Below are 21,475 nucleotides of genomic sequence, written 5' to 3' on the forward strand. Positions count from 1 at the left end.
CGAGCCGAGAGGCAAAAGGCGGAGACGGGGGCAGAAAATGAATGGTTCAGGGAGCAGGCGGCGGAAGTTGTGTGCCCCGTATTATCACGCCTGTGGTTGAGTGAGCGAGCGATATGGAAATGAATGGGAGCCGGGCGGGTGAGCAAAGGCCTTTCGACCCAGAACAAAACAGACGGGAGCAAGGGTGAGTGAGAGGCGATGAGAATGAGTAATGTGTATTGTACGTGTAAGGCAGGGTGGGTGGTGGCAACAGATGAGTGATGAGAATGAGGTGAGTGGGTGAAGTGAGCCCAGTGGTGCGGTACTTTGCTCAGTGAGTGTGATGTCAACAGTGGGCTCGGCTCTCAGGCTTGTGTAGTAGTGTGGATACGTAGGTGGTGTATTTGCACTCTCGGAGGCTTATTATGGTCATGGTTCGGTACCTGACTCAAAGCGCCTCGAAGCAAGTGAGTGAAGGCGAGGGTCGACAATGGCATTTCCTAAATCCTACAGGTGCCTACCTAGGAACCTAGGGTATCTAAGGCAGTACCTTGGTAACTAGGTAGTTGGAGCTTGCTATCTACCAACCTACCTACCTATCTATCTCTCATCGTCGGGGAGGTTTTCTGTGGTCCCTGGGAAAAAGAAATAAGCAAGGGAAAGCACCCCTCTGAGTCGGACCGGCAATGGGCCAAGGGCTCAGGTCAAAGACTGTTTGTTTGTCCGCACTATCTGTATCCGTACATAGTAGGTATCTAGGAAGGAATACCTCGTGCTTGAACATTACTTACCCTAGGTACCTACATCGTACCACAGTAGGTAGACATGTACCTCACTTGGGTACTGTAACGCAGTGTCCAGTGAGTGAATCGACAGTGGTGCCCCGCCATGAGGAAGCTGAACCTGTGTCTGACCTGACCGCCTTCCTTATGAGGAGGGTTTTGACCCCTCCAAAGCACGACCCCAGGCCACAGCCCTAGTGCTCAAAGTACCCTCTGGCCCAGACAAAAGTACTGCTCATAGGTACACAGCTGTGCTGGTCATGGTACGCGATTGAGCTTCCCCCAAAAACGCAGCAGAGCAGCAGCCTGAGCCCCGGAGCTCCTTAACTAGGTTGGTAGGTAAGTAGGTAAGTACCTCAAGTACATGTCGCAATTCTCTCGATTCTCACCTCCCCCGGCAGAAAACAAAGGGAGGGGGAAAAAAGAAAAGAAAAAAGAGCCACCTCAAACGGTGTAAACACCATAGAGTACCTATAGGCCGACACATCCTCCCGGTGGAAGTACCTAGCAAGTGACCCAACGCTGTCTTGCATGCCTGCGCAGCCTTAACTCCATCAACATCTACTTCAGGGTACCCTTCCAAGGTAATACCTACCTGGCTTATCCGCAGCAAACTGTGCGAACGGCGACTACACCACACACGATTCTTCGTCCTTGGCCCCGGCCCCAACATCAACATCAACCGTCTCGCCTCTAGCCACGATCTGTATACGACGCCCTCTTCTCCCCCGCTCGTCGACCGCACAGCTGGCCGACTTGCCCCCGATGCTATCTTCTGCCCGCCCCCAATCCCGCCACAATGACTGAAGTCGTCGCCAATGGCTCTAGCTCTGGCCCTGTCGCTCTCGACTTCGCAGCCACCAGATCAGCCTTGACTTCGTCTTCCACCGCCACGAGAATAGCCCACCTGCGCATACTCGAGGACAGGATATCCACTACCGGTATGAACCTCTCTCTCTCCCTCTCTCTCTCTCTCTCTCTCTCTCTGTGTGTGTGTGTGTCGCTTCTGCAGCTGCAGCCGCGGCGCACAAACAGTCCCTGCTTCTTTTGCCCTGTGTGCTAACCCCGTTACCATTCGCCGCAGACACCGACCCAGCCTGGGTTCGCAGACTCGTCCAGCTGCTCTTCTGGACGCACGCCTTCTACACCGACCGGCCTTCCCGACTCGCTGTTCAAAAATGCCTGTCTGCCCTCCTGACCAAGGGCCTCGAGCCCCAAGTCCTCTCAGCCTTCGTCGCCGCTCTGCGTGCAGAGTCGCAGAAACCAGGAATCGCCGCTAGCAATGCCTTCGTCCTGGTCGAATGGTGTGGTCTGCTTATGCAGCACCTTGGAAACACACCCGAATGGGATAAGCTGGCTTCTCAGATTCTTCTGAGCGACGCTGATGCTCTGGACAAGTGCCTGCAGCCCGTCGCCAAGGGCGGCATGGCTCATTCCGCCATCATCGTCACTCGCAGGGGGCTACGCAAGCTCTTTTCTACCCATCCGAACCCCGACAAGGCCCTCGAGGACGCCGTGCAGCTGTTAACGACAAAGTCCACCCAGCCGTCGGCCAAGAATGCTCCTCTTCTCGGTATCATTGCTGGCGTCAGCTCAAGAACATCTGTCGTCAAGGTGGCTCTCGAGTCGCAAAAGTCACAGTATTTCACCTTCTACACCAGAGAAATTATTGGTTCGCGGACAGCTCTGCCCAACCACGTGGCGTCAGGTCTGCAGGATTTCTTCCTCGACTTCGTCTCTCTCGACGAGCTAACAAAGGAACTGGTTCCGCCCCTCGAGAAGGGCCTTCTCAGAGCCCCTGAAATCGTCCTTAGCGACGTCCTGATCCCCCTGATTCGCTCCCTTCCCAAGGACTACGATCTCTCCCAAGTTCTGGTGGGCAACTTGCTGAAGCCCATCCTTTCTAACGTCAAGTCAAGCAATGCCGTTACCCGTACCGGTGCTGTCAAGGCCTTCGCCGTCCTGGCTGCCCAGAGCCGCGACGAAAAGGCCCTGGAAAAGGTCTCGGAAGAGATTGTTGGGCCCGTCAAAGGCGGAAAGCTGGCATCGGCTGACCATAGGATTCTCCATTGTGAGATGCTCGAGTCCATCCCCCTCTCCAAGACCATTGCCGAGAAGATTGCGACTGCATTGGCAGCTGTCTCGGCCAAGGAAGGAAATGAGGCTGCCCTCACTGTTGAGACATTGGCGCTCGCGAGATCCACTGCCTATCTGGTACAGAACGACGTTGAAGTAGCCAAGCCCATTGTGGACGCATGCGTCAAGGGCATCTCTGACAAGAAGTTCCCAACCCGCCGTATCTGGCTCCTGCGTGTCGGAGAGATATTCAATTTGGCTGCTGACTCTGGGGATCTCTCTTCAGCCGCAATCAAGTTTGCCGATGCTGTTCTGCCCAAGCTTCTAGATACTTACAATGAGGTTGTCGCCAATCCCTTGATTGCTGCTCAAAACAACCTAACGGTCGGTGCCTTTATTGTAACCACCCTCACCTCTTTGTCGCAGCAAAGCAACGTGTCCTCGACCGTCAAGTCAGCACTCGCCAAGGTCTCCGTCTCGGGCCAGTGTCTCGCACTCGAGCCCAAGCCTTCCTTCCTGCTGAACCCTCGTATCTACGGCAAGATCACTATAGATGACGAACTCGTTTGGTTCTGCCGGGCCCTCTGCGCCGCCGCAGAGCACCTGACGGACAAAACCCCCAAGCCTGTCACCGTCGCCTGGGCTGAAGCCTTCATTTATGCCATCGTTGCTTCGATAGCCACGCCCAAGGTTCGACAGATCGCAACGGACGGCCTGTCTCGTATGTACGCCACCAGACCGAGCCTTGTTTCCCAGGCTGTCGTTGACGGTGTTTGGCACTGGCTTGAGGCCCTGGAAACCGGTGACAAGGACAGCGCGGCAGTCCTGTCCAAGACGGACAAGACGAACCTCCACTTGGTTCTCCGTGCGATATGCATCAACCCCAAGGTCCTGCGCGACCAGGAACAGCGCGCTGTTCAAGAATTCGTGGATAAGCAGCTGTGCTCATTGCTTGTTCTCGCTCGACAGGAGCTAGTGCCCCGTGCCAGCTGGATCGAGCTCTGCTTGCGAGTGGAGAGAGATCCAGGAGAGTTGGCCCGTCAAACCGAGAGCAAACTACTCCAGGAAATCGCGGATAGAACCTCGATCGACCAAAAATCGGCTCTTGTGAAGCAGGCTGCCTACAACGCCGCCGCTGAGCTGGCTTTCGTGGCTCCCGAGTCCATAACCAGCAAGATTGTCGACATAATACGAAAGGATCTAGAGCCTGAGGAGCTTCGCACCATCGGTCCCGTGGAGGCTGCCATTTTCCGAACCCCTGAAGGAACCGCTTTCGTGGATGTCCTTGCGAAAAAGGCACAGACAACGGTGCCTGACAAGAACAACAAGGACTACGACATCTTGAAGTGGGAAGCCGAGTTGAGGTCGCAGTTGGCCCAGAAGAAGGGTCAACAGAAGAAGCTCACGGCTGAAGAGGCAGCCAAGGTCAACGCCCAGCTCAAGAAGGAGGCTGATATTCGAGAGCAAGTTCGTCGCATCGAGGCAAGATTGCTGCGCGGCATTGGTATTATTCAAAGTCTCGCAACTGGCCCTCCAACCGAATCCTCCCTCTGGATGGGACCCGCCGTCAAAGCACTCCTGGACGTCATCGATGCTGGTGCTAGCCTTCTCACAGGCGATGCTGCACCGCTTGCCTACCTGGCTTGCTCGGACCGAATCACCAGTCGTCTGGGTTCCATGCGACCCTTTGTCGGAGTGGCGACCCTGCGAGCTCGAGACGTTACTGCGATACCCGAGGAATATAAACAGGAGCCCGTTGACGAGCTCGTGACGAGGGTACTCTATCGGTTGCGCTTTGCCGGAGAGCAGCGTCCTTTCGACACCGTGTCTCTCATCTACGTTCTTCCCTTGGTCTTCACTGTTCTTGAAAGCGGGGGCTTTGGGCCCTCCCCAGATGATCGAGATGTACAGCTTGTCCTTGCCATCGAGTTCCTTTCATTCCATACGAATATTTGCGAAGACCCGGTAACCCCTCGACTGGAGGTGATGTCTTCACTCGTCTCGTCCATGGAACGGTACACTCAGCATTACAAGATCATCAAGGACTGCTTTGTCGACATGTGTAGGTGTGTCGCACCCAACATGACTCTTGAGGAAATCGCGTCTTTGGCCAAGGGTGCTATCGTTCCCCAGGTCAGCGTGAGAACTGCAGTATTGCTAGCCATCAGCTCAGAAGTCGACATGAGCGACCTTGAATTTTCTGATGAGATCTGGCTGGCATGCCATGACGACGTCGCGGAGAACGTGGAGCTTGGCCGCGAGATCTGGGAGGAGAGCGGCTTCTCTTTATCCGATCAGGTTCCTGCCAAGATGCTCCCTTACTTGGATAGCGTTGATGGCCAGCTCCGAAGGGCTGCGGCACGATCCCTGGCCGAGGCCTGCAGTGCGCACAAATCCACCCTCGAGCCAACCCTGGAGTCTCTCAAGTCTTCTTACACCGAGCTTGCCAAGCCTCGCGTTCCTCAGTTGGACGAGTACGGCATGCCCAAGAAGACCAACTTGGCGGATCCATGGGAATCGCGGCACGGCATCGCATCCGCTTTCAGGGAGCTGGCCCCCCACATGGCAAAGCAGCAGCTCGATCCTTTCTTTGAGTTCCTCATCGAGAACGGACCTCTGGGCGACCAGAACGCAAACGTCCGCAGTGAGATGCTGGACGCGGCTATTCGAGCTATTGATTTTCATGGCAAGAGCATGGTTGACAAGCTGATGAAGGTGTTTGAGCGCACACTCGAGGGATCCGACAAGAACACGGAGGCCTCGGACCGTGTCAATGAAGCCGTCATCGTCATGTATGGCGCGCTCGCTCGCCATCTAAACCCGGGCGACTCCAAGCTCCCTGTCGTCATTGATCGCCTGCTGATGACCTTGAGCACCCCCTCGGAGACTGTGCAGTACGCCATTGCCGAATGTCTGCCGCCGTTGGTGCAGGCCTACGGAGACAAATCGTCGAAGTATTTCGCCCAGGTCCTCGAGACACTGTTGACATCCAAGATGTATGCCGAGCAGCGAGGTGCCGCCTACGGTCTGGCCGGACTCGTGCAAGGCCGTGGCATTTCATCGCTCAAGGATCAGCGTATCATGATGACGCTTAGGGGAGCCATCGAGAACAAGAAGGAAGCAAACCAAAGAGAAGCAGCGCTGATTGCATACGAGCTTCTCTCTACCATCCTTGGCCGTCTCTTCGAGCCATACGTCATTCAGATTGTTCCGCAACTGCTTACTGGGTTTGGTGATAGCAATTCCAACGTCAGAGACTCGTGCCTTGCGGCGGCAAAGGCCTGCTTTGGCAAGCTGAGCTCATACGGTGTTAAGAAGATTCTTCCCACCCTGCTGAACGGTCTGGACGATGATCAGTGGCGCAGTAAAAAGGGGGCCTGCGACCTTCTGGGAGCCATGGCTTATCTGGATCCCAACCAGCTGGCCCAGAGTCTACCGGATATCATTCCCCCTCTTACAGGTGTCCTCAACGACAGTCACAAGGAGGTTCGCTCCGCCGCCAACAAGAGTTTGAAGCGGTTCGGTGAGGTTATTAACAACCCCGAGATCAAGGGCCTCGTCGACATCCTGCTCAAGGCGCTTAGCGACCCTACCAAGTACACGGACGACGCCTTGGATGCCCTGATCAAGGTTCAGTTCGTGCACTACCTAGATGCGCCCTCTTTGGCCCTGGTCACCAGAATTCTACAGCGCGGCTTGGGTGACCGTTCCAACACCAAGCGCAAGGCAGCGCAGGTCATTGGCAGTCTGGCCCATCTCACTGAACGCAAAGATCTTGTTTCGCACTTGCCAATCCTCGTTGCAGGGCTCAAGCTGGCCATTGTCGATCCGGTTCCAACGACTCGTGCTACGGCTTCCAGGGCCCTGGGATCGCTGGTGGAGAAACTGGGAGAAGATGCGCTGCCCGATCTTATCCCAGGGCTCATGCAAACACTCAAGGCAGACAACGGCGCTGGAGACCGCCTCGGCTCCGCACAAGCTCTCAGCGAGGTGCTCGCAGGCTTGGGCACCGCCAGACTCGAAGAGACTCTCCCAACCATTCTGCAAAACGTCGAGTCCACAAAGCCGGCGGTTCGCGAGGGCTTCATGTCCCTCTTCATTTTCCTTCCCGTCTGCTTTGGCAACAGCTTCGCAAACTATTTGGGCAGAATCATCCCGCCCATTCTGTCCGGCCTTGCCGACGATGTCGAATCCATTCGCGAGACCGCCCTTCGTGCCGGTCGCCTGCTTGTCAAGAACTTTGCCGTCCGTGCTGTCGATTTGCTGCTGCCCGAGCTTGAGCGTGGCTTGGCCGATGACAGTTACCGCATCCGACTCAGTTCAGTCGAGCTCGTCGGCGACCTTCTCTTCAACCTTACGGGTATCACCGGCAAGACAGAGGACGAAGAGGAGGATGAGGAGAGCGCCCGAGAAGCCGGTGCTTCCCTTCGCGAAGTCCTTGGCGAAGAGAAGAGGAACAAGATCCTGTCGGCCCTCTACGTCTGTCGCTGCGACACTGCCAATGCGGTCCGGTCCGCTGCCGTCGCCGTGTGGAAGGCTTTGGTCTCAAGCCCTCGCATTCTCAAGGAGCTGGTGCCGACTCTTACTCAACTCATCATCCGACGCCTTGGCAGCTCCAACATGGAGCACAAGGTTATTGCCAGCAATGCTCTCGGCGAGCTGATCCGCAAGGCAGGGGATGGCGTCCTGTCAACTCTGCTGCCGACGCTCGAGGAGGGATTGCAGACATCTACAGACACAGACGCGAAGCAGGGTATCTGCCTTGCCCTCAAGGAGCTCATTGCGTCGGCATCAGAAGAAGCCCTCGAGGACCACGAAAAGACGCTCATCTCTGTCGTCAGGACAGCGCTTACCGATTCGGATGCGGATGTCAGAGAGGCTGCCGCAGAAGCGTTCGACTCACTTCAACAGATTCTGGGCAAGAAAGCAGTGGATCAAGTGCTCCCATATCTACTCAACCTCCTTCGCTCCGACGAGAACGCCGACAACGCCCTGTCGGCCCTGCTCACACTCCTCACCGAGACAACTCGCTCCAACATTATCCTCCCCAACCTTATCCCCACGCTCATTACCCCTCCCATCTCTGCCTTCAATGCCAAGGCTCTGGCGTCCTTGTCGAGGGTGGCCGGTGCTGCTATGAACCGCCGGCTGCCCAATATCATCACCTCCCTGATGGACAACATCATCAACTGCGAAGAAGATGCTTTGAGAGAGGACCTCGAGAAGTCATTCGATACTGTCATTCTGTCCATTGACGAGTACGACGGACTAAACACAGTCATGAATGTTCTACTCCAACTCACAAAGCATGACGACCACCGCAGGCGCGCTGCCACTGCCCGCCACCTGTGCAAGTTCTTCGCCGCAGGCGACGTGGACTACTCGCGGTACAACCAGGACATCGTCCGGTCTCTTCTCATCTCTTTTGATGACAGAGACACAGACGTTGTCAAGGGAGCCTGGGCTGCGCTCAGCGAATTCACGAAGAAGCTCAAGAAGGAGGAAATGGAGGGCTTGGTTGTCTCGACCAGGCAAACTCTGCAACAGGTTGGCGTTCCCGGCGCAAACCTGCCGGGTTTCGAGCTTCCCAAGGGCATCAACGCCATCCTGCCGATTTTCCTGCAGGGCCTCATGAACGGTACTCCGGATCAGAGAACACAGGCAGCTCTGGCCATCTCCGACATCGTCGACCGGACAAGCGAGGCTTCACTGAAGCCGTTTGTCACACAGATTACTGGCCCACTCATTCGTGTCGTTTCCGAGAGGTCTACGGACGTCAAGTCTGCCATTTTGTTGACTCTCAACAATCTATTGGAGAAGATGCCTGCGGCTCTGAAGCCGTTCTTGCCCCAGCTTCAGCGCACATTCGCCAAGTCCCTTGCCGACCCGTCAAGCGAGGTTCTCAGAGCGCGTGCAGCCAAGGCCTTGGGCACCCTCATCAAGTACACGCCGCGTATCGATCCTCTGATCGCCGAACTCGTGACGGGCTCCAAAACTTCGGACCCCGGAGTCAAGACAGCCATGCTCAGCGCGCTTTACGAGGTCATCAGCAAAGCCGGCGCGAACATGGGCGAGGCCTCGCGGGCCGCGGTCTTGGGTCTCATTGACATGGATACCGACGAGAGGGACGACGCCATGACGATCACGAATGCCAAGCTGCTCGGAGCGCTGATTAAGAACGTGCCCGAGGAGGCTGCCAATGGACTGCTCAAGAACCGTGTGGTGACCAGCCACTGGAGCCACTCCTCAGCGCTTGCGCTGAACGCTGTTCTCGTCGAGTCACCGCAGAGTCTCCTGGAGAGCCCTCTAGTAGACGACTTGCCCGACATCCTCGGCCAGGGCATGTCGAACAAGAACGTAAGTACTGCCGTTTCGGTGTAGAAGCAAGGATCGCACGCACATAGCTAACGTGGGCACGCAGCCATATATCGCCGACAATGTCATCCTGGCCACGGGCAAATTCCTCCTTTCAGAGTCACCCAAGAGTTTTGAAACAAACAAGAAGCTGTTTGAAGCACTCGCCAACGTCATTCAACCAGGAAACTCGGTCGACTCCCGCCGACTGGCCTTGGTCATCGTCCGGACCTTGAGCCGCGTAAACATGGACATGGTGAGGCCACACGTTGCCGCGCTTGCGGGCCCCATCTTTGCCAGTGTCAGAGACCCGGTCATCCCTGTCAAGCTGGCGGCGGAAGCTGCCTTTGTAGCCCTCTTCAACGTGGTCGACGATGAGGCGAGAGTCTTTGATAAGTACGTCGAAAGCGCCAACCTGCCACCAAACACCAAGAGGAGCATGCAGGATTACTTCAAGCGCGTGGCGATGCGTCTTGGTGCACAGGCGCGCGAGCGGAAAGAGGCAGAGGGCGGCCAGGGAGGCCTGGGTCTGTCAAACGACGAAGCTGAGGACGAAAAGGAGATTTGGAGCGTGGGCAAGGTTGATGTGGGCGAGGACGTGTTTGGCAAGTAGATGGCGGATACAAAGATATGTATGTCTGGAAAGTTGATTTGAGTTTACAAAAGTTTGACATGATTTCTGTCTGTTGTGGCCAGAATATTAACCAGTGAGGTGATGCTTTGCTGCTCCCTACCTACCTAGGCACATATAAAACAAAGATAAATAGACACATGAAGAGGAAGATGATTGGATCACGGGTTTTTACGCCCCTAACACCCCCTTCTCATTTCTGCCTTCTTCTTCCCTGAGGGGGTAAGGGCGAAGTACGTCAGTTTCAATCTTACGCCGACAAAATGGTCGCCATACCGCTCAGTGAAGCGTTGAACGTCATTAGGTATGTCCGTTTTCTGGCATGGCCTAGTATTGATAGATATCGGATTGAAGCAAAGCAGAGATGGCTTCAGCGAGATGCTCACTACGAAGGCCAACGGAAGAACTACAGATACTTACCTACTTACCTACCTACCTACCTACCAGCCTACACTACCTACCTATATTACTACCTGACCGGGTACAAGTGCACAGGCCTCAAGTAGCCAAAAGGGCCTGTGTCGCCTCAGTCACGTGGTCTGCAGACGCCAAAAGGTGTTTTGATTTTTTTTCCCGGGCTCGCTTACCCATCGCCCCACTTCGCCCACAACTGAAGCAAACCCCGAGTTTGCTCACACTTCACCTTTCTGAAAATTGGCCTCCTGTCCACCCCTCTCGAAATTTCAACACCTCGACTCCCCCGGTAGGTACGACCATCGACTAGGACAGCATTCAAGATGTAAGTTATCACGATCCGAACACCAGAACACATCCCATACCGATCCCAATGCGATTTGCGTCGTTTTCTCTGCGCCCGGCACGCCGATTTGATGGGCGCCACGACCCCCAGGTGCACGCGGAGAGGGGAGGGGGCACCCAATTGAAGACTCAACGGCGGCGTTTGGCGTTGGAAGAGGGAAACGGCCGATGGCCACTTTTCTACTTGATGATGGGAAACAATGGCTGATACGAGTGCTTCCTCTGCAGGGTCAATCTGCGAACTCAGAAGCGCCTGGCCGCGTCGGTCATTGGCTGCGGCCAGCGCAAGATCTGGCTCGACCCCAACGAGGTCAACGAGATCTCCAACGCAAACTCTCGCCAGACCATCCGCAAGCTCGTCTCCGATGGCCTCATCATCCGCAAGCCCGTTACCATGCACTCGAGATCCCGCGCTCGCGAGCTGAACCTCGCCCGCCGCATCGGTCGTCACCGTGGCTTCGGTAAGCGCAAGGGTACCGCCGAGGCTCGCATGCCCAGGTTCGTCAACGCCGATCCCGATGGTCGGCCTGTCATTTAGGGTTTTCCGTGTGTCCCGACGGACATGCCGACAAGAAAACCCCCGATTGACAGGCCGACCTGATGACCATGGTGGAAATACATCGTGCTGACTCCCGATGAAGCCAAGTCCTCTGGATGCGCCGCCTCCGTGTCCTCCGCCGCCTCCTGGTCAAGTACCGTGCCTCTGGCAAGATCGACAAGCACCTGTACCACGAGCTTTACCACTCCAGCAAGGGTAACGCCTTCAAGCACAAGCGTGCTCTCGTTGAGCACGTAAGTCATACCCCCCTTGACTTGTGGCCGCTGCAGGAACAGCAGCATGAGCATGGAGTAGAGTGGTGGGCTGACGCGAGGGTTTCCACAGATTCACCGTGCCAAGGCCGAGAAGGCCCGCGAGAAGGCCCTCAAGGACGAGATGGACGCCAAGCGTGCGAAGACCAAGGCCGCTCGCGAGCGCAAGTTGGAGAGAGTGGCGGCGAAGAGGAACGCCCTGATGGGCGAGGGCGAGGAGGAGGCCAAATAGATGATCACGATCGATCTCGGTCCTTAGGCGGCTGCATTCGGAGTCATCGGGTTGGGTCTTCTTTTTTTACGTCCTACTGTCCCTATTGTCGCAGCAGGGCTTTGGCATGTAGCATTGAAAAATGGAAATCGATGACATGGCAAATTACGGGCACGAAAAATGAGCAGCAGCAATTCTTACACGGTTCTTTCTTCGTTCATCATGACCAAGACTTCTAAATGTGTGACGATTTCATGGCAATGTCCGAGGATAGTTAACCCGCACACAACAACACCAGCAGCAGGAGATCTCCCCCCCGCCCCCTTAATGTTGATATTCTCACAGCGTCGGACAAGGACGGCGGTGACAGGTGGCGATTGTAAGCGTCATGCATTGCTTTTCGACGCCCGTATAGACCAAGCACTGCGAGTTTGACTGTCACATGTCGAGCTGCCTCTGGTTGGAATCCAACAACTATGAGTCCAGTATAATCGTCTTAATTATCATCATTTTGTCCCTTGTTTAATGGCACTATCCTGGCATTCGGGTTATGTTAGGGCGAGCCGGGGGGTCACGCAAGAAGTGCTCATCTTTTGTGGCCCAAGGGCCGACCCACGAACTCTCGAAGCCACACTCGCAGACTGAGAGTGACGAACCGGGGTGGCTTTGAAAGAAAACAGTTATTCGACACACGCACACACAGCTTCAGCACAGCATTCGCACTCATCCGAGGCGTCATTCAACAATATTTTGTGTCGCAAGACACCTCCTGGCACTTGCCCAGTTCTCTCATCGTCTTGACATGGCTTGACCATGTCGACAGCCAACGGTACTCCCCTACTACTTGAAAGAGGTCGGAAGAATTGCATTATCGCCTGGTGATGGTTCCGCTCCCATGCGAGCAGATGAAAAGAGAAATGAAGTAAGCACAACCACGGATTGGATCAGATTGTTTCAAATTGTCCCTCTAAAGGTGGTGAGGGTGCCAGGACATATCATCATGCACCCGCCGAAGCGGAAGAGCTAATAATGAGAAGAAAGCGTGCTCGTCATCTCCAATTTAGTTGTGTAAAGAGGAGAAGAAGAGAAAAAAGAAGGGAAAATTTGACCCCGACGTGGCCTTGAAAAAGGACTCGGCTTGGGCGGTGGTGGAGCTGCGGGAGCGTGCCGAGGGCGAGGGCCCATGCCTATACACCTGAGGCAGCCAATTTACGACTTGGTTTCTTAGGTAGGTACCTAATCAAGACAGCCAGCTGTGTCCAAACATTCTTGGATGATACGTCAAAACGATAAGAAGATAAGACGATGATAGCATGGGGGACAGGACAGGCATCCTAGGAGGTAGGCAGTGCCTACTGCACTAGTGTAGGTACCTACTTACTTACCTATAGTAGGTACCTAGGTCGGGAGTTGAGCCGAGACCGCCGTTTACAGCGCGGCTAGAGCAGCTCGGTCGCTGCACCGCTCTGCTCTCTCGGGTCAGATTCCGCTAGCTAACAGCAACGATCCGCTCTTTATGTACCGCCTCCCCTCCCCCACCACCACCATCGCCGGTGCACGCCTGCCGCTTGTAGCTGGGGTAAGGTAATCCAAGGTACTCAGTCCGTTCGTGGTTATAAGCTCCGTCTCTTGTGGTAAAGTATGTGATGCTCCATCCCAAACCGTCACCAAATATCTCGGACCGAACAACTCGGGACCTTCTCTCTATCAACCCTTATAGCGACGACCACCAGATTGTTTGAATCGATCGATTGACCCATCCATTCTTCACAGGCCTGTTGTCACACCAGTCGCCATGTCTCTTCCAGTATTTCGAAGCACAACTCGTGCAGTCCGTTGCTTGCCGAGGGCGGCAGCTCTACCCTGCGCCCGTGCAGGTGGCGTGACGAGGTTGATCTCAACAAACAGCTTGGAGGGCCAACAACGGGTGCGCATCACTGCTCAATTGCTTCCCGGACGATATCTCTTTAGCTTTGCTGACTCTGCCAACTCCAGCTCCTGTCTGCCAATCTTCAACAGGCCGATCCCGCCGTCTACGACATCATTGAAAAGGTACGAATCCACCTGGGCCGATACTGCTGCCACCAACCAGACGATAACCTCAACCATGCTGTTATTCCATGTTGCGCAATGCCGACACCTCCCGAACCTGGTGCATTTGCTTACCTGCGCGGCTTGTAGGAGAAAACAAGACAGAAGCATTTTATCAATCTCATCCCCTCCGAGAACTTTACCTCACAGGCCGTTCTCGATGCTTTGGGCAGTGTTATGCAAAGTAGGCCTTTCTCCCGCCAGCCATCCTTGACCCCGGGGATTTCTGCTAACATGGTTGGCTAGACAAGTACTCAGAGGGCTACCCCGGCGCAAGATACTATGGCGGAAACGAGTTCATCGATCAGTCAGAGCGTCTCTGCCAGCAGCGAGCTCTGGAAACGTTTGGCCTCGATGCGAAGCAATGGGGTGTCAACGTACAAGGTGCGCCTCCCTCCACTCCGACTGCCTTGCAAGCAGTCGCGTCCGTGGACCGTCTCTAATTCCTGATGCAGCTCTGTCTGGTGCCCCGGCCAACTTGTATGTCTACTCTGCCCTGATGGACACTCACGACCGCCTCATGGGCCTGGACCTCCCCCACGGCGGGCACTTGTCGCACGGCTACCAGACACCGACCAAGAAGATCTCCGCCATCTCCAAGTACTTTGAGACGGTCCCCTACAGGCTTGATGAGACCACCGGCCAGATTGACTACAACAAGCTGGAGGAGTTGGCCATGCTCTACAGACCCAAGGTGATTGTCGCTGGAGCTAGCGCCTACAGCAGGTTGATAGACTACAAGCGCATGCGCGAGATTTGCGACAAGACCAACGCCTATCTCCTGGCCGACATGGCTCACATCTCGGGTCTGGTTGCTGCCAAGGTTATGCCCGGCCCCTTTGCCTACGCCGATATCGTTACGACCACCAGCCACAAGAGCTTGCGAGGACCCCGTGGCGCCATGATCTTCTTCCGCAAGGGCGTACGCCGGCAGAACGCCAAAAAGGAGGACGAGATGTATAACCTCGAGGGTCCCATCAACGCCTCCGTTTTCCCCGGCCACCAGGGAGGTCCTCACAATCACACAATCACCGCCTTGGCCGTCGCTTTGAAGCAGGCTCAGGCTCCCGAGTTCCGCGCCTACCAGGCTCAGGTTCTGGCCAATGCCAAGGCTCTCTCCCAGAGACTGGGTGCGTCCAAGGAGAAGGGAGGCTTGGGATACAGCATCGTGTCAGGCGGCACCGACAACCACCTTATCCTGGTGGACCTGAAGCCCCAGGGCATCGACGGTAGCCGTGTCGAAAGGGTACTGGAGCTCGTCGGCGTTGCCGCCAACAAGAACACGGTTCCTGGCGACAAGTCGGCGTTGGTGCCCGGTGGACTGCGCATTGGTACGCCTGCCATGACGACAAGAGGGTTTAACGAGGAGGACTTTGGTCGCGTGGCCGACATCATCGACCGCGCTGTCACCATTGCTATCCGGATTAACAAGAGCGCCAAGAAGGCGGCCGAGGAGAAGGGGGAGAAGAAGCCCGGTCTGCTGAGACACTACATGGAACATCTTGGTGACGGGGAAAATGACCCTGAGATTGTCCAGCTGCGGTCCGAGGTGGCCGACTGGGTGGGCACCTACCCGCTGCCTTGGGATATCCACTCGTCTTGAACAGTAGAGAGTTATGGAGTACTATGAGGAATGGACGGACAATGGAACAATCCTCGGGGAGGGGGGCACCAGGCCAGGGTTCTGGCCCTTCACGGCGTTTAAAGGGGCCTTTGGGTTACGAGGTTGTGCGAGAGCGGTTTGTGCCTAGATCCTCTCGGCTTCCTGTTGCAATTTTCATATAACGATCGCGGACTCTTTCCAAGTCTCATCATGCATGCATTATCCGGGAGGCCAATGTGTGCGTACACATCTGCGTACCATCCAAGACAAAAGCCTGGCCATCCTCAATGAGATAGGGAAATATCAAATTCTTCACAGCGCTTGCTTGCATCTCCACATAGATCAGAAATATGCCGTGCTAGCCACAAAGAAAAGCTTTTAGCTATTCAAAAGGTATCAAAAATAATAACCCTTATCCCAAGTAACAAAAAACACCTATTTTGTCGCTCCAAGTTTCTTCCCCACCATTCCGTCGCTGTCTTCCGCTTTCGCCTTTGAACCACCTCCAAATAGTCGCCCTCACATCACACAGTTAAGGGCGTCTCCCGAGATTCAAGCCTGCTTGGCATCCACGCTGTCGGGCTGGTTTGCGCCGCGCACCTTGACAGCGGACTCCCTGGCCTTGACCTTCTCGTAGTACTCCCTCAGCTTTTTGTTCGCGCCCAACGCTTCGACGCCGGATTCCTCGACGATGGCGTGCAGCACCGGCCAGACGGCAAAGTCCGCCAATGAGATGCTTGGCCCTGCGATGAGGTCCGCTTCGGCCGCGTACCCCTCCCAGATGGCCAGCTCCCGCCTCAGGGGCCCGAGGTTGCGCCTCGTCGTCTTCTTCTTCTCTTTCTCTTCCTTCCCCTTCTCCTCCTTCCCCTTCTCCTCCTTCACCCTCTCCTCCGCCTTCTCCTCCTTCGCCTTCTCCTCCCTCGCCTTCCCCTCTTCCTTCCCACCATCGAATTCTGGCAGTCGCCGCCACTTGTCGAGAAGAGAAAGCCCTTGCTGGAAACGTGTAAAAACCCGTGCGGTGTCGGCCTGTGATCTGGCTGCCGCGTCGGCCCTGCCTGGAGCGTGAACTGCGTCAAGATACAGCATGATGGCCAGCTCGCCCTGCACCGTCGACTTGGCCGCGTCATTGTCGACGAACCTGATTGGCAAGGACTCGGGTATGGCGGGGGCGTCCTCGGCGCTCGGGTCACCCCCCTTCCAGTCGAACGACGGTGACATGCTACCTTTGGAGTAGGTGATGCCGTATTCAGCCAGCATCAGGGCGATGCGCATGTTGACAACGGGATCGGACGAGGCACAGAGACGAGGGGAGTTGCTCATGTGAAGTACATCGAAGCCCTTGCCGTAGTACTTGTCCCATTCGAACTCGGTCGAGTGGTTCTCCGTGCCAAAGGCCTGAAGCATCCTCACGGCCTCGGGGGTCTGCCCGTTGATGACTGCGTGGGCCTCCTCCCTCGTCTTGCCGGTGGCACCCTGGCCCCAGATCAAGGTGCTATCCCGATTTAAGAACGTGCCAATCTGCCTGAAAGTGAGGGAGATACGCCCGCCGGAGAAGGCCAGCTCCGGGGCGGTCTTATCCCGGTCCGCTCTCTTGTCCTGTCGGATGGCGTGCAGCCAACGCATGTTGGTCACCAGGCCCATGCGGCACAGAGAGTTATGCGGCAACCTCGCGCGAGAGGTCTTGCGCTGCTTTGAGTCCTCCCCTGACGGCACTTCAGTGCTGGACGGATCCTTATCCCGCCTCTTGGTTCTGAGCACCATGGTCCGCTCGGCTCCCAAGCTGACGTTGGCAATGTACGACCCCTTGACGATATCCAGAGTCTTGTCGCTGTGCTCGGAGATATAGTCGGTGCCATTGCGGTAGAACTGGATCAAGGCGTGGTTCAGCGGGTGGCCGAGCTGCTTTTCGACCTCGGCCTTGATCTTCTGTACCATCGGCGAGAAAGGAAGCAGAGGCGGCGACTCGTCGGACGGGTGCCGGTAAACCGGCGCACTTCCATCATCTGCCACCTCGCCTTGGACGGCAACCAGCCGGGGAACCTCGCCGCCCTGATGGGACATTCTCTGCCAGAGAACCTCGTCTCTCACTTTCTCAAAGATGTCCTCGGCCAAGGGGGCTGGTAGAACGTTATAGATGACGGTCGTGTCGCCCTCGCAGAGAGGCTCGGTGGTCTGCGGGGAGGGGTCCTTTACATTGGCTTCTTCATCCATGCTTGCCTGGTCTTCTGCCCGGCCAGGTCTCGCGTCTGGCTCGCTTGTCTCCAGCTTGGACTCCGGTTCTTTCCCCGGTTCCAGCTTCAACTCTGGCTTGGTTTCAGTCTTGGCGTCAGATGTCGAGTCGGGCTCGAGCTCAAGGTCGGATGCAGAGGACGTCCTCTCGTCGACGGCTGACTTGAGGATTTGGGGTTCCTTTATGTCATCTCTCTCCGGTTTCGTAGCCGAGCTAGACTCTGGCCCCCCTTCGCCCGACGGTTTTCTTGACATCACTTTGTCGGATGAGTCACGCGCGGTCGCTTTCGGTGGCTGTGCGGCCGGGTCAACCTCCAAGGGATCGGACACAGTTGCACAGTCATGATGGCCCGCAGCATTGCCGGACCGCGAGCTCGAAGGCCCACTTACCGGGTTATCCAGTGAAAGTCTGGCCATCTGATGCTCGATCTTCAGCTTGTAAGCATCAGGCACGGGAGACGCCTTGCCATCGCCAGCCTCGGCGACCCTTTTGGGTACAACGGGTGGCGATGAGGCGGGCTCCCGGGTGGTCCTGGGCTGCAGCTTTTCAATGATGGTCTCACTATCGTCGACCTCGCAGCCGGTCACGTCGACGAGGCTCTGCATGGCACTGGTCTGGCGAAGATCGGAACGAAAGCCGCAGCAGTTCTCAACCACAGTGATGGAGTACCCGAACTTGGCAGCATCCATGGCAGTGGCGTAAACACCAATGTTGGCGAGGGAGCCACAGATGTAGAGCTCATGCACAAACTTGACGCGCAAGGTCTGCAATAGCTGACCAGAAGTGAAGGCCGAGTAATGAGACTTGATGAAGGTGACGTCCCTCTTGCCGATGGCTGCTTTGATGGCTTCGGGGAAAGCAGCGCCGCGGGTTGCGGAGCGAACAATCTCAGGACCGGGCTGGCTGAGGAAGGCCTCGGGGTCTGCGTCCGAGGCCTCTTCAGGCTCTGGGATTGCAGAGGTAAGCTGAGGTCTCCTCCGCGTGCGCGACTCCATGACCTTGGGCTTCGGCAATGCATCAGTGGCCCAGATGGGCTCGGCGGCGGCAGAGCGGAACTTGTCGAACTCGGTGCACACCCAGATGATGTCGCCGACCTTGCGGAAAGCCTTGACCAGGTCAACGGTCCGAGCAACAAGGTCGTCATGGTCAATGACGGGAAGGACGCCATCGGCGGACAGGAAGTCGTTTTGGAAGTCGACTAGCAGCAGACCCTTGCGGGTGGGTAGCGTAGGGATGGCGCTCACGTCGAAGGGAAACATGCCGGTGGAAATGGACGGAAATGGCGGTGGGGGCAAGGAAGGCTTGCTTTCTGGGGATTGATCCGAACCTTGGGCCTGCTGGCGTTCGTGGGGCTGCAGCATTCCACCTCGCCTGGACGATAGCCCGGGACGGGGATGTGCAACGGTTGCGATATGATCCAAAAGATGCCGTGGATAAGGAACCTGTTGCTGTTCTTGTTTCTCTTACTAGGTCACCGGGATAGGCGTTGAAGGGACGGGCGAGGGCAATCAACAGCAAAAGAGCAGTTGTCCGCTGAAAGTGACGACATGGGCAGGAGGCAGTCAGAAATAAGAGCGAAGCACGTCAATCCTGCGATGTTGGTGGAGGGTGGGTGTGTGGTATGTATTTGAGCGTCCAAGGATGGTGAGGGTGGCATGGAGCACATAAGGCTGCTTACTGTAGGTACCTCCAAGAGACCCTGCCTCCGTGGAGACCCGCACCCGCATGCAGCTGTTGTTTTCGCAACTACTCTCGAATCGGCTCTCATCCGGGAGGGAAGTGGGTCCGTCAACGGAGGGGGGGGAGCGGGACTGCGAGGAAGAGGAGAGAGAAGAGGCCCGTTCGTTGGACGGCTACGTCTGTGATCCTTCTCTGGCATACTCCAGAGTTTCTCGATTCTCCGTATAATTACTTGAAAGCACCTAGGGAGATATGCAGGTAATGTCGAGTTGGAGATGGCGGGCATGGCCGGCCGTGGTGACCAACAAACCAAAAACTCGTGTGTGACATTACTCCCACACGCCACGCTTAGCAACCAACGTCTAGGTTCATGCCGTGGTCTTTATGTCGCTCTATAGGTCTACCTTCTATGGTCGCTGTCGTTTCTTTTTGTTCTATTGTCGCCCTGCACATCCATCAGAGACTCGATGCCCGCCTGATATGGACCCCAATGGGTGTCATCTCGAACAATTCCTCGCACCTCTCGACTGGGTCGTGTTGAAGTCGTGTACACGCCTACCACCTTGATAAACGAGAGGCAAGGCAGACAGACACATTTGTCGGTCCACCTCACTGACGCTCACTCACGGTGATGGGCCTGCAGCTCTTCTACCGCTTCCGCAAAGGTCGGTCTCTCGCGCACAATTGGGGTTGAGCAGCGAGTGTGCAGCCTCCGCAGCTCTTGAAGCGACCTCTGCCCCTTACCATCCTCCTCTGTGACATTGGTCGTCCGAAGCATGTCCTCCACAAGATGGCCGAATGCGAGCACCTCCAACTTCTCAAAGTCAAGCCCGTCGAGGTGCTGGTAGATTGTCGCCGCGCCAAAGTCGCCGAGCAGAGCATGCCCGGTATCGTCGAAGAGGATGTTGTGAGCGTACAGATCGCAGTGGGAGACCTTCCGGCTGTGGAGGTGACTAGCAGCCGCGGCGACCCCGCTCAAGATTTCCAAGACGGCCTCGAGAGACAGCGGCTTCTCGGTCTCGTATCGGTCTCGAGTACAGGTCTGCAGTGAAGGTGGAAGGCCTAGAGTCTGGTAATGGGAGGGAATGAGCTGCATGATGAGACCGTGCTTCTCCGGGTGTCCCTGAATGCTCGCCAGAGTGCTTATGAGGTTGTCATGGGAGCCCGCGGCCAGGCATGCGGCCATCTCGTCGAGAGGCGTTCCGTCGCTCGTCACCTCTCCCTTGAACAGCTTCACGGCGACCTCTTCTACCACCGAATCTGCCACTATCCACCTCGCCTTGAAGATGTCGCCGGAAGCTCCGTGGCCGAGCAAGCCCCCAATCTCAAGGTCGTGCCACCCCACCTTGCGAAGTAGGGCGAGCTCTTCGTCAAGGCTCACTGCACAGCATGGGTTGCCAGCAACGGATAGAAAGGCGAGCTCGGGCATCTCAAAGAGCCAGGGCGGCAAGTCGGCCAAGTTGTTGGCGGACAGACGAAGCAATCCGAGCTTACGGCACGCCGACATTTCCTTGGGAATAGCGGTGAGGCTATTGCCAGCGAGCATGCACTTCTGGAGACGCGAGCAGCGACCGATGTCTTTGGGCAGTGCCTCGATGCGGTTGTTGGTGAGAATGAGCCAGCGGAGCTTGGACGGCAAGGCACCTTCCGGTATGGTGATCATACCGTTGGATCGGAACGCCACCATTTCGAGCTCGGGACATGCGGCGAGCTGCGCGGGGAAGACGGTGAAATGGCAATCTGAGAAAAAGACGATCTTGAGCTTCTGCAATCGGCCAAAGTCCTCGGGCAGGGTCGAGAGCCCGGTGCCTGAGAGATCAAGATGCTCGAGGGTATCGGCCAGGTCAAGGATCTCGCAGGGGAATCCGTTCAAGGGTTCTGAGAGTTTGAGTTTCTGGAGACCTTGACCGCGATAGCCTCCATTTCGCAGAGTTTCCAAATCTTGCATCGTCTCGATCGAGCAGTCAACAGATGTTGGGGGTGCGAGGGTTACCTGAGCCGTAGCCGGGCTCGACTGCGAGTATGCTTGCTTGCTTGGCTTGGATATTGGAAAACTTGAAACCCGAAGAGGTGCAGACAGCTGTTGCAATATCGAGATTTTGAAAACTACTCCGCCGAATGCGTGAGACGCATGAAATGTGAAGTCCAACAACGACCTATGAGGTAGTTGAGAAGGGAGGAACAAAGGCGCTTGAACCAGACCAGACAGATAAGATAACTGAGCACAGCCCGCAGTCGCCCTAGATGGGTCTCACTTAAATTGATCGAA

At 56.2% G+C, this 21,475-nt stretch overlaps 5 protein-coding genes across 5 annotated transcripts; 3 read left to right on the plus strand and 2 right to left on the minus strand.

Moving 5' to 3' along the window:
* Nucleotides 1-1,560: 1,560 nt before the first annotated feature.
* Nucleotides 1,561-9,804, plus strand: GLRG_09192 (uncharacterized protein; the record flags this gene model as incomplete). The annotated part of the gene is made up of 3 exons (XM_008099877.1): nt 1,561-1,702; nt 1,846-9,194; nt 9,259-9,804. The coding sequence occupies 3 exons, from the start codon at nt 1,561-1,563 to the stop codon at nt 9,802-9,804; spliced, it is 8,037 nt and encodes a 2,678-aa protein (XP_008098068.1).
* Nucleotides 9,805-10,559: 755 nt separating this feature from the next.
* Nucleotides 10,560-11,623, plus strand: GLRG_09193 (ribosomal protein L19e; the record flags this gene model as incomplete). Its single annotated transcript, XM_008099878.1, has 4 exons — nt 10,560-10,561; nt 10,810-11,079; nt 11,223-11,373; nt 11,465-11,623. Coding segments are annotated over 4 exons (582 nt in total).
* A 1,774-nt stretch (nt 11,624-13,397) lies between these two features.
* GLRG_09194 (serine hydroxymethyltransferase) lies at nt 13,398-15,296 on the plus strand (the record flags this gene model as incomplete). The annotated part of the gene is made up of 5 exons (XM_008099879.1): nt 13,398-13,529; nt 13,598-13,654; nt 13,784-13,877; nt 13,940-14,077; nt 14,149-15,296. The coding sequence occupies 5 exons, from the start codon at nt 13,398-13,400 to the stop codon at nt 15,294-15,296; spliced, it is 1,569 nt and encodes a 522-aa protein (XP_008098070.1).
* Nucleotides 15,297-15,848: 552 nt separating this feature from the next.
* Nucleotides 15,849-18,785, minus strand: GLRG_09195 (isochorismatase; the record flags this gene model as incomplete). The annotated part of the gene is made up of 1 exon (XM_008099880.1): nt 15,849-18,785. The coding sequence occupies one exon, from the start codon at nt 18,783-18,785 to the stop codon at nt 15,849-15,851; it is 2,937 nt and encodes a 978-aa protein (XP_008098071.1).
* A 1,040-nt stretch (nt 18,786-19,825) lies between these two features.
* Nucleotides 19,826-21,154, minus strand: GLRG_09196 (serine/threonine protein kinase; the record flags this gene model as incomplete). The annotated part of the gene is made up of 1 exon (XM_008099881.1): nt 19,826-21,154. One exon carries the CDS (start codon nt 21,152-21,154, stop codon nt 19,826-19,828), a length of 1,329 nt encoding a protein of 442 aa, XP_008098072.1.
* Between the last annotated feature and the right edge of the window lie 321 nt (nt 21,155-21,475).

The sequence above is a fragment of the Colletotrichum graminicola genome (assembly GCF_000149035.1).
Source record: "Colletotrichum graminicola M1.001 genomic scaffold supercont1.46, whole genome shotgun sequence".
Lineage (NCBI taxonomy): Eukaryota > Fungi > Ascomycota > Sordariomycetes > Glomerellales > Glomerellaceae > Colletotrichum > Colletotrichum graminicola.